This window comes from Neopelma chrysocephalum, unplaced genomic scaffold (genome assembly GCF_003984885.1).
Source record: "Neopelma chrysocephalum unplaced genomic scaffold, ASM398488v2 Primary Assembly neopelma1_59, whole genome shotgun sequence".
Lineage (NCBI taxonomy): Eukaryota > Metazoa > Chordata > Aves > Passeriformes > Pipridae > Neopelma > Neopelma chrysocephalum.
In genome coordinates this window covers 31547444-31560425 of record NW_020897714.1, presented here as the reverse complement: position 1 = coordinate 31560425, position 12982 = coordinate 31547444, and the positions used below count along the sequence as shown (strand labels likewise).

At 38.5% G+C, this 12982-nt stretch overlaps 1 protein-coding gene across 1 annotated transcript in view; it reads left to right on the top strand.

The window, feature by feature from the left end:
* The window catches only part of BCAT1 (branched chain amino acid transaminase 1), a 61994-nt gene that overhangs the window by 11781 nt on the left and 37231 nt on the right, over positions 1-12982 (top strand). Inside the window, exon 2 of the mRNA XM_027680818.1 lies at positions 4587-4658. Within this exon, the coding sequence (XP_027536619.1) occupies positions 4587-4658 (72 nt within the window). The remainder of the gene's footprint in view (positions 1-4586; positions 4659-12982) is intronic.

The window sequence follows — 12982 nt, the reverse complement described above, 5'->3', positions numbered from 1 at the left end:
TCGGCCCTACAGCAATTTTTCAGAATTTCTCTCTGTCTGACAGTGTGTGGATTTTTTTTTTTTTTTAAGCTGTGAACATCATTACTGTTTCATTTTTCTTCAAATTCATCTTTCATGTGGTGTGGCTGCCAACACGTATTAACATTTCTTTGGAAGAGATGAAAGCTGTTCTGAAGTCATGGTAGTGCTTTTATGAGACTGTAGCAATACACAGAATATATGGCATTTGTGCACATTGGAGTCTATTCTCTACCTGGTCCAGAAAGGCAACTGTGATTTGGGTGGCTTTGAATGACAAAGTGCTGATCATCACACCCCTCACTTGCCTTGCCTATGGCAGTACCATAGTATGAGTTGGGCACTGAATTTATTCTGATCTGCTATATTCCTGCCACCTGATAAGTGTTCTAATTTCATTATCCTTCCAGTGCAAATTAAAGGACGAAATATTTCTTAGACACTTAGTAGCCAGAAGCAAGCATGGGAAAAAGCGGTAAGACACTGTTTTAGCTTGGAGAAATGTCTCAGAAAGGACTTTATTGAAAATTGTCTTTCATGTGACTTCAGAGGAAACTCCCGCTCCAACTTTGCTGGGGCCTGATGACTGCTACAAGATAGTCTTGGTTTTAAGTCTCTCTGCATAGAAGGAGATGGAGTTGCCATGATAGAAGGAACTCTGTGCAGTCACAGCTGTGCATCTGTTGTTTATTTGCTTCTTTAGGTTCTCATCCTCCGTGAATAGCCAATGCTTGCCCAAAAAAGCACTGTCTGTGATTCTTTCATGGGCATGAATTTGAGTTTTCAGATGTTCCCTGTCAGTGGTAGTTCTCTACCAGGCTGGTGGTGCTGTTGATGAAATTCTCACTCAGAGTGGAGGCATCGGAGCGGTCTGTGGGCTGGCTTCGATAAGCCGACTGGGGAAACCAAAAAAGATGACTAAGGATTTTCTAAAGCTGCAGCCCTTGATTTGTTTTGAAAAGTGGCCAAAATTATTTCCTAGCTGAAAGTGTGAATTCTACAGAAATTATTGGCAGTTTATTTCTTTACTCCTGCCTTCTGCTAGGGAAAGTTTTCTGTTCCCCAGTAGTGGGAAGAGTTACCAAATGGGGAAAATTAATGAGCGTGGAACTGATTAAAGAATCAGTTTTCTTTGAAAAAAGTTGACAAAGCATATGGCACACAGAGGTAGCTGCAAAACATGTTTGAGAACTGGAACCTTTTTTTTTTATTATTAATTAAATGATCTCATGCACTATAGATAAAGAAATGCAGTTTGAAGCATCAGTTTACAGTGATGAAGTTTCTGATAATCCTCAGTTCCTGTTTCATTGCTGAAGGTGAACCAATGAGATAACGGTGTATCTAAAACCCAAGCACAGCAGTTTGACAAAGCATCTGTTGGAATTGCAGTTTATAGAACAGATAGTCCCAAATGAGAACAAAGAATTGGTGTCTCAAAAGCCACTAAATGTGAAGGCCCAGGAGAAGCGAAGGCAGACTCATGTATTCTAGGAAACCTAGGGAATCTGGGGAGGAGATGGGCCTATTTTTGTAGCAGAATGGCCTTTCAGCTGAAGGATAACTGATCTGACTGCATAGAAGAGGTAGAGAAGGTGTGCCAAAGACAGCAGGGTAGCCAAGAGACAGTGATTGCAGGGTCATGATGCTGAAAGATGTTGAAAAAATGTATGTCTAAGGCTGTTTGAAGACCAAATAGAGGAGCTGAATGTCCGGGTTTGGGAAACCTCTAGCAGAAGTGCAGATGACAACTATTAAGCATAAAATGTAGTAGAATTTCACAGTGATAAAATGACATATAAACTCCATTTTTTTAAATAGAGTTTAATCTAATGTGATGCTTTACACTTTTTTTTCCTCATATAGGCTTTACAGGAATGGTAAAATGAATGTTAATTTTCAGTATCTTTGAATGAAAACTTTGAAATACTGTTCTATCTTCAATTTACAAAAAGTGGTTACATATACCATAGCCCTACAACATGACATAGGAAATATGTCATGCTTGTGTAAAACTGTCATGCTTGTGTAATTTCATGGCAACTTTATACGGTCTTGAGTGACTTTTGAGAAGATGTTGACTCAGTGGCTCAAATATATCTTTAGGATGACATCATTGTTTTAATGGATGCAGTTTTAAACCTACCATGCTATTAAACACAGCAGGCAGATTTATGCTTGGCATATCTCTCTTGGCAATGCTGGCACTAAATCGGGGAGCAATTTTCCCTATTGCATTTAGCATGTTTCAGATTTATAAACCATGGAGCCATTAAAATATGACTCCATCAATTAGAAAGTAATTGTGTAATGTGTTCCTAGTGCCGAGGGATTAACTCAATTTAATCTCAATGCGGTTAACAAAGGCAGTTAGCTACTTGCTTTAAGTATGAGTTAAATCTGTAAAACATAATGACTTCATGGAGAACAGGATTGGCCCCATGGCACACACCCAAAAATTGGGCTGTTGACTTCACTCAGTTTAATGGGAACCTTGAACTGAAGGGCAACATGATCGAGCCCCCAGGGGCTGCTCCTGTAGGTGGTCTGTACTTGAAATTCATGTACTAGTTTGGTATCTTTAAAAAAGATCGTAAAAGAGGATATTAAACAGTATCCAGCTTCGGTCCTCTCTGTGTTGATGCCAACACTTGCTTTAGGGCAACTTCATAAAGGAGAGATGGGAAGAAACTGAAGCATAATGGTTGAGCATTTGTCAGTATTTGCTGTCACCAGTAATTATTATTAGAAAATCCAACTTGGCATGCTAGATATTAGACAAAAGCCAGCAGTGGAACTGGAGCTCCTTGAGACAATCTTGTTCCACAGCTGGCAGTTCCCATCCGTGTTAGCTGGTAACCACCATGCTCTCCATCCTAATTCTTTGCACTGCAAAGAAAAATCAGTTGGGTTAATTAATCTGCAGGATACTTAAGTATTGTTAACTGATGGTGTCATGAAGGCCTTCTGGGGATTTTACCACTGAATTTGGAAGTATTTGAAGAATTGCAGGGAAAGCAAGGACATACTATTATACAGTGCCCCTCAGAGTCCCTCAGTTTGGATAACAGTTTAGTCCTGCTAAGGTTTGACATGAATGCCAGTGAACACTCTATCGAAGTCTTGTCCTTCTGGAGTAGAAAACACTAAGCTTTCAAGATAAGCCCCCTATATTTTTTAACAAAAGGTGAAACATATTGGTACATTGTAAAGAGATTTGTGATTTCTCTTGACAGATTCTCCTTTAGTGGGTAGGAAGGATCTTGTAGCCATGATTGCCTGTCTCTCTGTATAGGGTTAAAAATAAAGAGGAACAGAAGGGTTAAAGCTGATAGTGAGAAGGCAGGAGGGATGCTGTGGGCTCCCTGGGGCCTTGGGGGGAAGGGGAGAGGAAGTGAGATCTGCTGTGGCTGGGGGTTTGGCTTTTTCTTTTGTTGATAGCAAGCCTGCAGTCTGTTGAAGGCCCACTGAAGATATTCCTTTTTTTTTTTTTTTCTATACCATATCCCCAAGATCTGCAGAAAGGGAAAAGAATAATGTTATTTGCCTTGTGTGTGTGATGCTTCAATGCCCATTCTCCCTGTGGTCCCAGCCCTGGCCACACAGTTTGGTGGCTGCTGTCTCCCTGACACAGCCATCCATCTGCACGCAGCCCTCCTTGCAGGGTGGGGGCTGCTCCCTGGTTAAGAGCTTGGAGCAGGGATCTCACAGGCTGACCATAAAAGGTTTCCTGTGCACCTTTCCTTCAGGGAATTATACCTGTGACCTGGGACTTCCCACCTAAGATGCAGCAAGGGAAGGATGGGAAGCAGCCACCAAGACCTGTGTAGGGTCACAGTAGGGCTTTTCACCTGGAGGGTTGAAAGTCCCTTGCTGTCAGCCATGGCAACAACATCCCTTAGTGCCTCTGTTTGTGTCATCCCTCTGTTGCTGAACAGAAGGATGCCTGGAACTAGCACTCCTTTTTATTTTTTTTTTTGTTCCAGTTCCTCTCTAACATAGTCAGTGGCAAAAGCCTGAAGTTCAACATAGTATATAAATCAAAATATTCTCATTATTTATTCGTATAGGTGGGCATTCTTTATCACTGTCTTTGTTTAAAGAAGGATTAAATAAAACCAATTCTTTCTTTTTCCTTTCACTCTACCTACTCGGGCTTCTCTGAGAACAGGCAAAAGTGAATCTGTTATGTGGATACTCTAGTAGAGAAACTTGACTCTGATTAAATTGTGTAAAAGCACTATTTATTTAGCTTTGAATGAAAGACTCGTGATGTTGTCCGTATCCTTCTGCGCTTCAGAGTGATAATCTGATCTAGGATGTTGTCTCTCCTAGAAAGCCTTGAAACACCGTTGTGCAAAATAATGCAACTGAAGCATAACTAAAAACCTGGAGGGTGGAAAGTTGTGCTAAGGAACTACCACAAAGTTCTTGCTAATATACTTACTGAAGATGAAGCTTGAATGGTCATTCAAAGCAATCTATCCCTAAAATGAGTTAACTGAATGTATTTCAACTTTTCTGCAATGTGCATTGAGTTTGATTTCCTCTGATTTTGTTCCTTCTAGGGCTGTCAGAATGAGTGCACGGGCGGAGGATGTTCAGGAGAAACAGCAAAACATGTGACTGACTCTTTCAAGGTATGTTTTTTGTTAAAAGATGACTGTCTGAAGCATTTCAGTGGATGGTGCCAGCCAGTATCCATAACATGGTAATGGTTGTTGTGCATGTGTTCAAAGCTACTGACACGCTTGACTGTCATAATTCCATGAATAATTCTGTAAGTTGCATTTCCTGGACATGTTTTTGATGTAGAAATTAAGAATGTTACAAGAAGAAGTTTATTATAGTTTCTGGTACTAGCTAAAAGATTAGTAGTAATTAAAATTAAAATGGGATAGGTAGCTTTAATTTTACTCTTATCTGCTTCGACTGCAATAGAAATCGATTGATTTCCCCCATTAAGTTCTTTTTCTAAACAACATTTCTATAGCACTCTATTATTTGTTAAACTCTGGCATTATGAATGGTGTTCAAAAGAAGGTTTTTTCCATCTGGTCCTAAAGTTGCAGAGCGAAGGACCTCAGGAGGACTCCAAAGCACTCTGCAACTCTGCCACATTATGAGCACTCCACAAGCACACAGAGCTATGATAATAAGGAATGCTGAGCAGCTGCCAGGAACTGACATGAAATTGCATCCCTCTCCTTTTATTTTAATTTTATGCTTAGAACTGAGCTCAGTTAAGATATCATTCTTTTCTTCTTCCTCCTTCCTGAATGTAGTGGAAGTAACTAAGAGCTCATTTTAAATACTGTATGGACACAGATGTCAAATTCCAGTTTTCTGTTGGAAATGTGAAGCCTGTCAGCACGTGCTCCTTTGAATTCTACACTGTGCTCATTTCCTTTTTTCCTGCCTTTTATACTTCTCTTGCCTTTATTCCTTATGTCACACATCTGTAATTCTTTCTCTCCCTCTCCTTCCCTGATTTACAGCCTTTAAAAACCCTCATCTATATTTTGCAGACATATAAAAGTTGTACCCAGAAAAAGGTGACCTCACTCGTGCTTTTTCAGCAGTCCCCTTCCTGTTATTTCTGACTATTGTCAGCAGTACCCAAAATGAAATTATAATTATACACTTTGTCATGTTCTTCCTGATTTTTTTGGGTGGTGTCACTGCTATGCAGTCTTCTGAACTATGCTAAAGTAGCTAGTTCCCTTTCAGTTGTGAGGCTTTAAGCAGAGAAGAAAAATAAATGTTGGAATTAATGTTTTAAATTGGACTCCTTGGTAAGGTTTATACCAATGCTGATGTCATTGAGAACAGCAAAGAATTCTTAAGAGTCCATGACTACAGAATTTCACCATGTAGCAACATGCCATTTGATTTCTATTTCCTCATTCTCAGCCCTTCCCAGTTCTTCTCTTCCTCATTTCTTTGCATTGTGTCTCTCTGGCAATTCTGCCAAAGGAGGAAAATTTAGGATGATTCAGAAAATGCTGACAAAACCAGGCATGCAGCCAGCTTTGAAACCCCAAGAGTTCACGAGTGTGGAGTGCAGGGTTTTGTGTATTCACCTTCAACAAATAGACAAGATAAATCTCAGTAGATTCATTCAGTGGAATATGTTAGTGTGTCTGAGAGCAAGAATTGCTTTACAGAGAGGAGACTCCTGTGTAACAACGCTAAGCTCCTTCTTTCACTCGTTGAGGCAGTGCAGAAGGAAGACAAATTGGCAACCAACTCTGGTAGTGTTTGGGTCATAGGTGAACCGGGCATAAACTAAAGCAGACTTAAGGCAGATTTAATCATACCAGCAGTCAAGCGGGTGCCTTACCAAAGCTCCAAATATTGGGTGGCACAAAGTTGGATTTAATCCAAGTTCCTTTCCATTGTATGTCAGCCAGGATGGCAAATCATTGTAGTGGAAAGTCTGTGTGAGGGGAAAAATGTATTAGCAGGTGGGACAGATGGTCATAAAGGGAATAATATTAGAAAAAAGCAGCTGGCTCAGGCTGAAGTCTAATTTATAAGTCCATTCCTGCCTTATGGCTCTGTTTCTGAAGATTAGCTGCAGTTGCCAGAAGGGGGTAGAGATTTCTAGAAAATACCGTACTGTGGAAGGTGTGCATATGAAAGTTAAGATGAGAATATAGGTACCGGTTGTAGTGTCATGCGTTATAATAATTATTTCCAGTCTTTTTAACTTTGTTGTCAAATTAAGAAGAAAAACTTTATAAAAAAAGGAAGAAACAGCATGAGAAAATGACAAATTAAATAGCCTGGGTTCGTTCTAGAAAAATTCGCAAACATTTCTGTGGAAGACAGTTATGGTTAAAATTTCAGAAACTATAGCTAATAACATTCAAAGGAATCCAGTTGACCCATGGGGCTGACTGTCCTGAGGAAAGCTGCAATTCTGTGCCAGTAACCTAAATAATCCAAGATTGTGGGAATGTAGAAAACAGGGTATGGTTTTGGTTAAAGCTTACATAAAACATATTGTTTACAGTGGATCATGTCCAACATTTGAATGCCACATTAGCGTCTGAAGACATTTCTTCTTAGAATGCAGTGCTGTGCTTTTTAGGTGGGGTGAGCTTCCTTGAATTTTACTGCAGTTTCTGCCTGACTTGGAAAGGTGGACTCAGAAAGTCCCTAAACACTGGGAGGGAAGGAATGAATGTTACCTACAATTTCTAGCAGGCAGTGAACCCCTCTGCTAGGTCAGAGTTGTCGCTTTCTTCATTTTAACTGCTACTAAACTACCTTAATTGCTACTGAAATACCCTAATTTGACTCAATTCTGCAGTTAAAAATCTCATCCTGACAGGTCTGTGATTTACAGGATATTTAATGTGTGGCATTTAGAGTTGACACATGACCAGTGATCGTGGAAGAGCTAAGAAACATTGAGGGAAATAGTGATTATGCCAGAGTTTCCTGTATTGTAAAAAGCGTCAGATCTCCAGAATTTATCTACCCACCTCCTTCCACGAGAGTAAAATCCTTCTCCCTCCCTTAACTGCTGTATGCACATACTTATATATTTGTTTATTTAAAAAACTGATGGGGATTTGTGACCATCAGTTTGTGACCAACCTAAGAAATTACCCTTGCAGTTTTTGCCTGTTGTCAGCATTGGAACTCTACGAGGGGAATATGAAACCACTTATAATGGAAAGTGCAGTCACCCTCTGTAGCACTGAATGTTTTTTGGAAAGTTGAATCAAGAAATGCATGTGTCTGGATTTGTTCTTATACTTGCATTCAGTAATACCACAAAACAGCACACAGTTACGTCTAAGGCACTTAATTTTTATGACTAAAAATCTGGTAGTTTCTTTAATGCCTTCATTCCGCCTATTGTCCTGTCACAAGACAGAAGGAATGTTGTTTGTATAATGTGGTGATCTCTTTCCATATGTAACTGATTCGAAGAAACCCAATCAGAGTTCAAAGTCAGAGCTAATTCTATGAATCTGTAATTGCCATTTCCTTCCCTCATGTTGTCAATCCATATCCAGAAAGATGATTTTCTTTTTGTTTTAACCTTTCGTCATGGAATATGTTTCCTCTTTGGGACTGACACATGGAGCACTTCAAGAAGGTATTACTTACTCTTACTATGTTTCTCTGTGTTTCAGTGATCCGAAGCTATGGAAAATTAGTTTGGCATCTTAATGCTGCAAAGTTCAGTTCTTTTGTTTTAATTTTTAATGGCCTGTTTAGTGTGCCAAAGTGGTGCTGACTTTCTAGGAAAAAGGACTAGTCTGCTGTGCCAAAGCAGAGCAGAGTAGCTGTAGTTTACAAGTGGATCTGGACTGATTTGCTCGTGTGAAGGCTTGTGGTGGTAGAATGAGAAATGTGCAAGTGGAGCTTCTGTATCTGAATGGCTCCTCATGCTACTCTAAATAGCTATGAGTGTTCCTCCAGACAGACTCAACCTTCCCAGGCTCCAGGCCAGTGGGATGTGAGCCCATGCAGACTGGAAGCCGCATAGGCAGGTTAGTGCAGTGCTATGCTCAAGCTGATGATCCCTGTTGGGATCTTGGACTTGTTAGACTGAGTACAGTGCTGTGGTAATGTGTTTGCATGGCTTCCAGTTTGAAGCCAGCTCAAGTCTGGCTGTGAGAGATGCTGGATATAGTGAATTATCTATAATTATGTATTTTTAGTGTTTGTTTCTTGCATTGCTGTAATGTTTCAAAGCCCAAGCTGTGAACTAGCTGACACTGTGCCAGATACTGCACAAATTAGAACATAAAGATTATTTCCACACTACAGGTATAACCTACAAAAAACCCCAACCAAAATGTCTGACAGTTTTTCCACAGAATCTAAAGCTGTAGTGTATTTTACACTAGAAAAAAACCCTGAAAATTTATTTCCAATGTAGGCATTTGTGGCTCAAATTGAGAGGTTGCCAATGCAAGTTTTACATTACTGTGATTTGTAACTATGTTTATACTAATGAAACTATATAATGAAATATAGTGGGATATAGGGTTCCTTACTCTGGGAATTGGGAGAGGGCCTAAGCCATTTTGAGATAATAGACAGTTTTAAGCTTTATTTTAGAGAACTATTTTATATGTGGAAATGTTGCTGACAATAATAAATAAGCAATTCTCTGACCCTGTTTTCTTTAAAGAAGAAAGTTGTTGCTTCACCAAATTTTCTTCCTTCTCCTCCAATGCAAAGATTAAAAATGTGTAAAATACAGGTCTGATTTTTGAAACATCTTTTTAAAATCTGAACTAATTGACTGCATCACACTGTCACGTTAGCATGACGTGGTGAAAGTTCTATTCCTTGTAGAGTTCAGGAAGTACAGAACAGTTTTCTTGTTATTTTATATGGGCAGTAGGTAAAGTTATGACATGCTCAGAGCACATGGATCAAGGGAACACTGAAATGTTTTTCGAATGAGAAAATACATGCATTATAGTTACCACATTACGTACAAGGCTGACAAATATAAACCAGTTTACGTGATTTATATATTTTCACTCTCTTTCCAGCTTGTATCAATTTATAGTTTTCTACTGACATCAATAAATTGTTTACCTGCCAAAGCATAGGGGCACTCAGCGAGGCTTTTTGTTGTGTTGAAGCTGTTAAATCCTCGATGGGTTTAGGGTTTAGTTGGGAGTGTTGTGAGAATGCCCTTCATTGCCATTTTAATTTCTATATTAGACCCCATTTTAAATTTTGATTGATATTTCCTTTATGTTGGATTGAATGGGGAAAAGTTTATTATAGAAATTTACCAATATCTTGATGCTGTGATAAGCAGTATCTTCCATAAATATATATGTAGAAAATCTGCTTTTACATAAACTGTCTTGAAGCAGTAAAAGAAAGATGACCAACTGGATATCTGTAGGTGTATGTGAGTAACATTACACTATAAGGCATCTCCAAATATTTTTTGTTATAGAACCTTAGGCCATCTAGTCCATTCTTCCACTGAAAGTGGCTTATATGTCTGCTGCTCTCTCTGCAGTTATTAGGAAAGAATTTGAGGTCTGTGGCAGCTCCTTTCAGCTTCAGCTTGATGGCGAGTGGTTCTGTGTTTCTCTTCAAGTGGGTAATGTTCTTCAAATAGTCGCAGGCTTTTAGGAAGTAGGTTTTCTAAGCTGTAGTAGAGGAACTGATTGTCCCATTATCTGAAGCTGAAGGATTTGCAAATAAAGCTAATTGTCTTCAGCAAATAACAGGAGCTTTTAGTCAAGATAAAAGGAAACTGCTAGAAAAACAACCAGGGGACAGTTTGGCTGAGTTGATTTATGGCACAAAGAAAGTGATGCTTTATCCCTTTTTTCACTAGGAGCTTAAGATATAGTTGGTGTCTGTAGAAGCACAGAAATTGCACTAGAATTTTTGAGATTCCATTTAGCTTGTATCATTTTCTGGATTTATTTTTCCCAAGGTGAAGAATTGTTTTTAAAACACAAGGCTTAGCACCAGCTAGTGATTCCCAAAGCAAATTTACAAACTGACTCCAAGACTTATAAAATTGATAGTGTCCATACCTATTTCCAAGATTACTTAAATTTTAATGTCACTGTGATATCAAGTCCCTAGTTTTGATATTAAATGTTTTCTTTGCTGAACACACAGGAATAGAAAGTACAATTTAGGAAGAAAATTTACTCTTTTGTTTTTCTTTTTTTTTTTAAATATATATATAGTATTCTCTTGGCTTTTCTCTTTGCTTTAGAAGTTATCTCTATATCCTAACTCTCCATGAACTACCAGCCTAGCGAGCTGGAAGAGATTTATGTTAATCCCGTATTTAGTCTTAGTTTCTAAGAAAGTACTGAGTGGAAGGAAATGGCAACAGTGGCAGTTTCAGTGGCAGATTAAACAACGAATTTCATGGAAATTTGTAAGTTTGCCTCCTTTCTACCAGTGTGAGAGAGAGATGGAATAAGAGAAAAAGGCAGGTGTGGTTAACTGAATGTTTGAAATTATTCCCGTAACCTCTATGTAAAAGACTATAAGATAAAAGCATTTTATATTTCCAGAAGGTTTTGAAATTCCATATGAAATTATGACTACTGAATGCCTGCATTCCATGAATCCACTTCTTGGCATGTCTACAGGCTTATTAAAATCAGGGTAAGAAGATTTAATTGCAACTGCTCAGGACTTGGACATGTGAGATTATGATTCTATTCTTGGCTACTCCACATAACATGTTTGTGACTGCCCAGGCTACTTAGGTGAAATATTTCCAACTTGTTTGCCTGAAATTTAGGTTTGCAATTCATGTCCTCCTTCAGCATGGCTGCTTCTTTTCGAGAAGCTTAGATGTAAATACCTCATTTTTTGTTTCGCTTCCTTCATATGAAATAGAAATGATGTTTCCCAAACCAGGAGACAGTCATGTCTTAAATATTTGTGGACCAAATTTATAAGGTTTTTTTTGTATAGCATTATTTTTACATCTAAAACATTGCACGGCTATGCAAAGATGTGTTATCAGTGAAATGTCAGAGATCTCTTTATTCCAGTTTGTGTCACAGGCCATTGTGAGCCCTCATCTTGTGTTAGACTCAAACCTTCTCCCAGGCAAACTCTTTCTAAAAATGGAACATTGTGTTTATGCTACAATGCAGAAATACAGCGGTTGTGAGGCAAGGAGCAGCACAGCATCAGGAATTGCATTAATCAAGCTATCAGATCTTTTGAGAAGAAGCAGTATATACTAATAGTGAATCATGTGAATAAGGTACTTAGTGTATTCCATTAGTGAAGAATGATCCTGTTTGGTTTTTTATGGAAATGTTTGCACATGAATCTGTGAGAGGACTTTCTGCTATTACAGAATTGCAGTCTGTGTTTCCTCATATGGAGTTGCTTCTTTCTTTCTAATCTAAAGCCCAGGTACATCTACATTGTAGATGTGAAATGCAGTTGCATGGCCAAAGAGGATTTTTATACAGCTGACTCAACCAGTGAGCTACAGCAGTGTGTTTTTCAGACCAGTGCAATGATTGCATTAAAGCCTGCTCATACTTTCTGATCACCCCACTTAGTCAATTGGAATAGCTGTTAGCAAACAGAAGTGGTTTAAAGGACTGAAATGTGATAATGTGTCTAGTTTTTGTCCCTATGTTTAATAGTCTTATCAGCACCTTGGTGGTTTGAATTTTATAGAGATAATCGTATTTGAAATATTTTATATAGTTTTATATAATAAAATATATAGTTTATATATTTTGATAGATGAGATACATGATTGTTTTTCATATATCTGAAAATAATATTAACTAGAGTAGAGTAGATAACCTCATTAAAATCAAATAGATGCTTTCCTTAAGATTTCCTTAGTACAAGGTAGAAAGTTTCCTTAGGATCTGTAGGAAACCTATTTTTGCATCTTTCTTAACTTTAAGAACATGTCTTCTGAAACGTGTCAGTGGAGAAAGACTAATGAGTAAGGGAGAAAAAAAGCCCCAAATCTAACAATTATAAATCCATATAATTTTCCTGAAGTAGTAGAAAGGGGTGAGGCTATAAAGATTCAGGTAGTTTTGCCTCCCTTAGAATCCAAATTCCTACAAAGCTGAAGGAAGGGGTCTTGATTAACTTAAATGGGCTTTGGATCAAATCAGTGGGAAGTTGCACGGGCAGCATTTCAGCAACATATGGAAAAACTCTTAAAATTTAGTTAGTGCTATTGAAATAAATGATATTATGCATTATCTATGTGCTTGAGTGGTTTTTTAGGACAAAATAAGTTTCTTCAATGCTTTATAGTCTAGCCTTACTGCAGCTTTCCAATATCTTTATTTCCTTTCTGGTATGTTTTGGGAGCTTCACACTGTGTTTTCAGCTGTGCTGCTGCCCTAGGTGCCCTTTTCATTCTCTAAGGCAAGAAGTTTATGTCAGCTCCAGCCACTTATCTGTTGTCTTGTCAGAGCAGGTTTACTTCCCTGCCTACTGC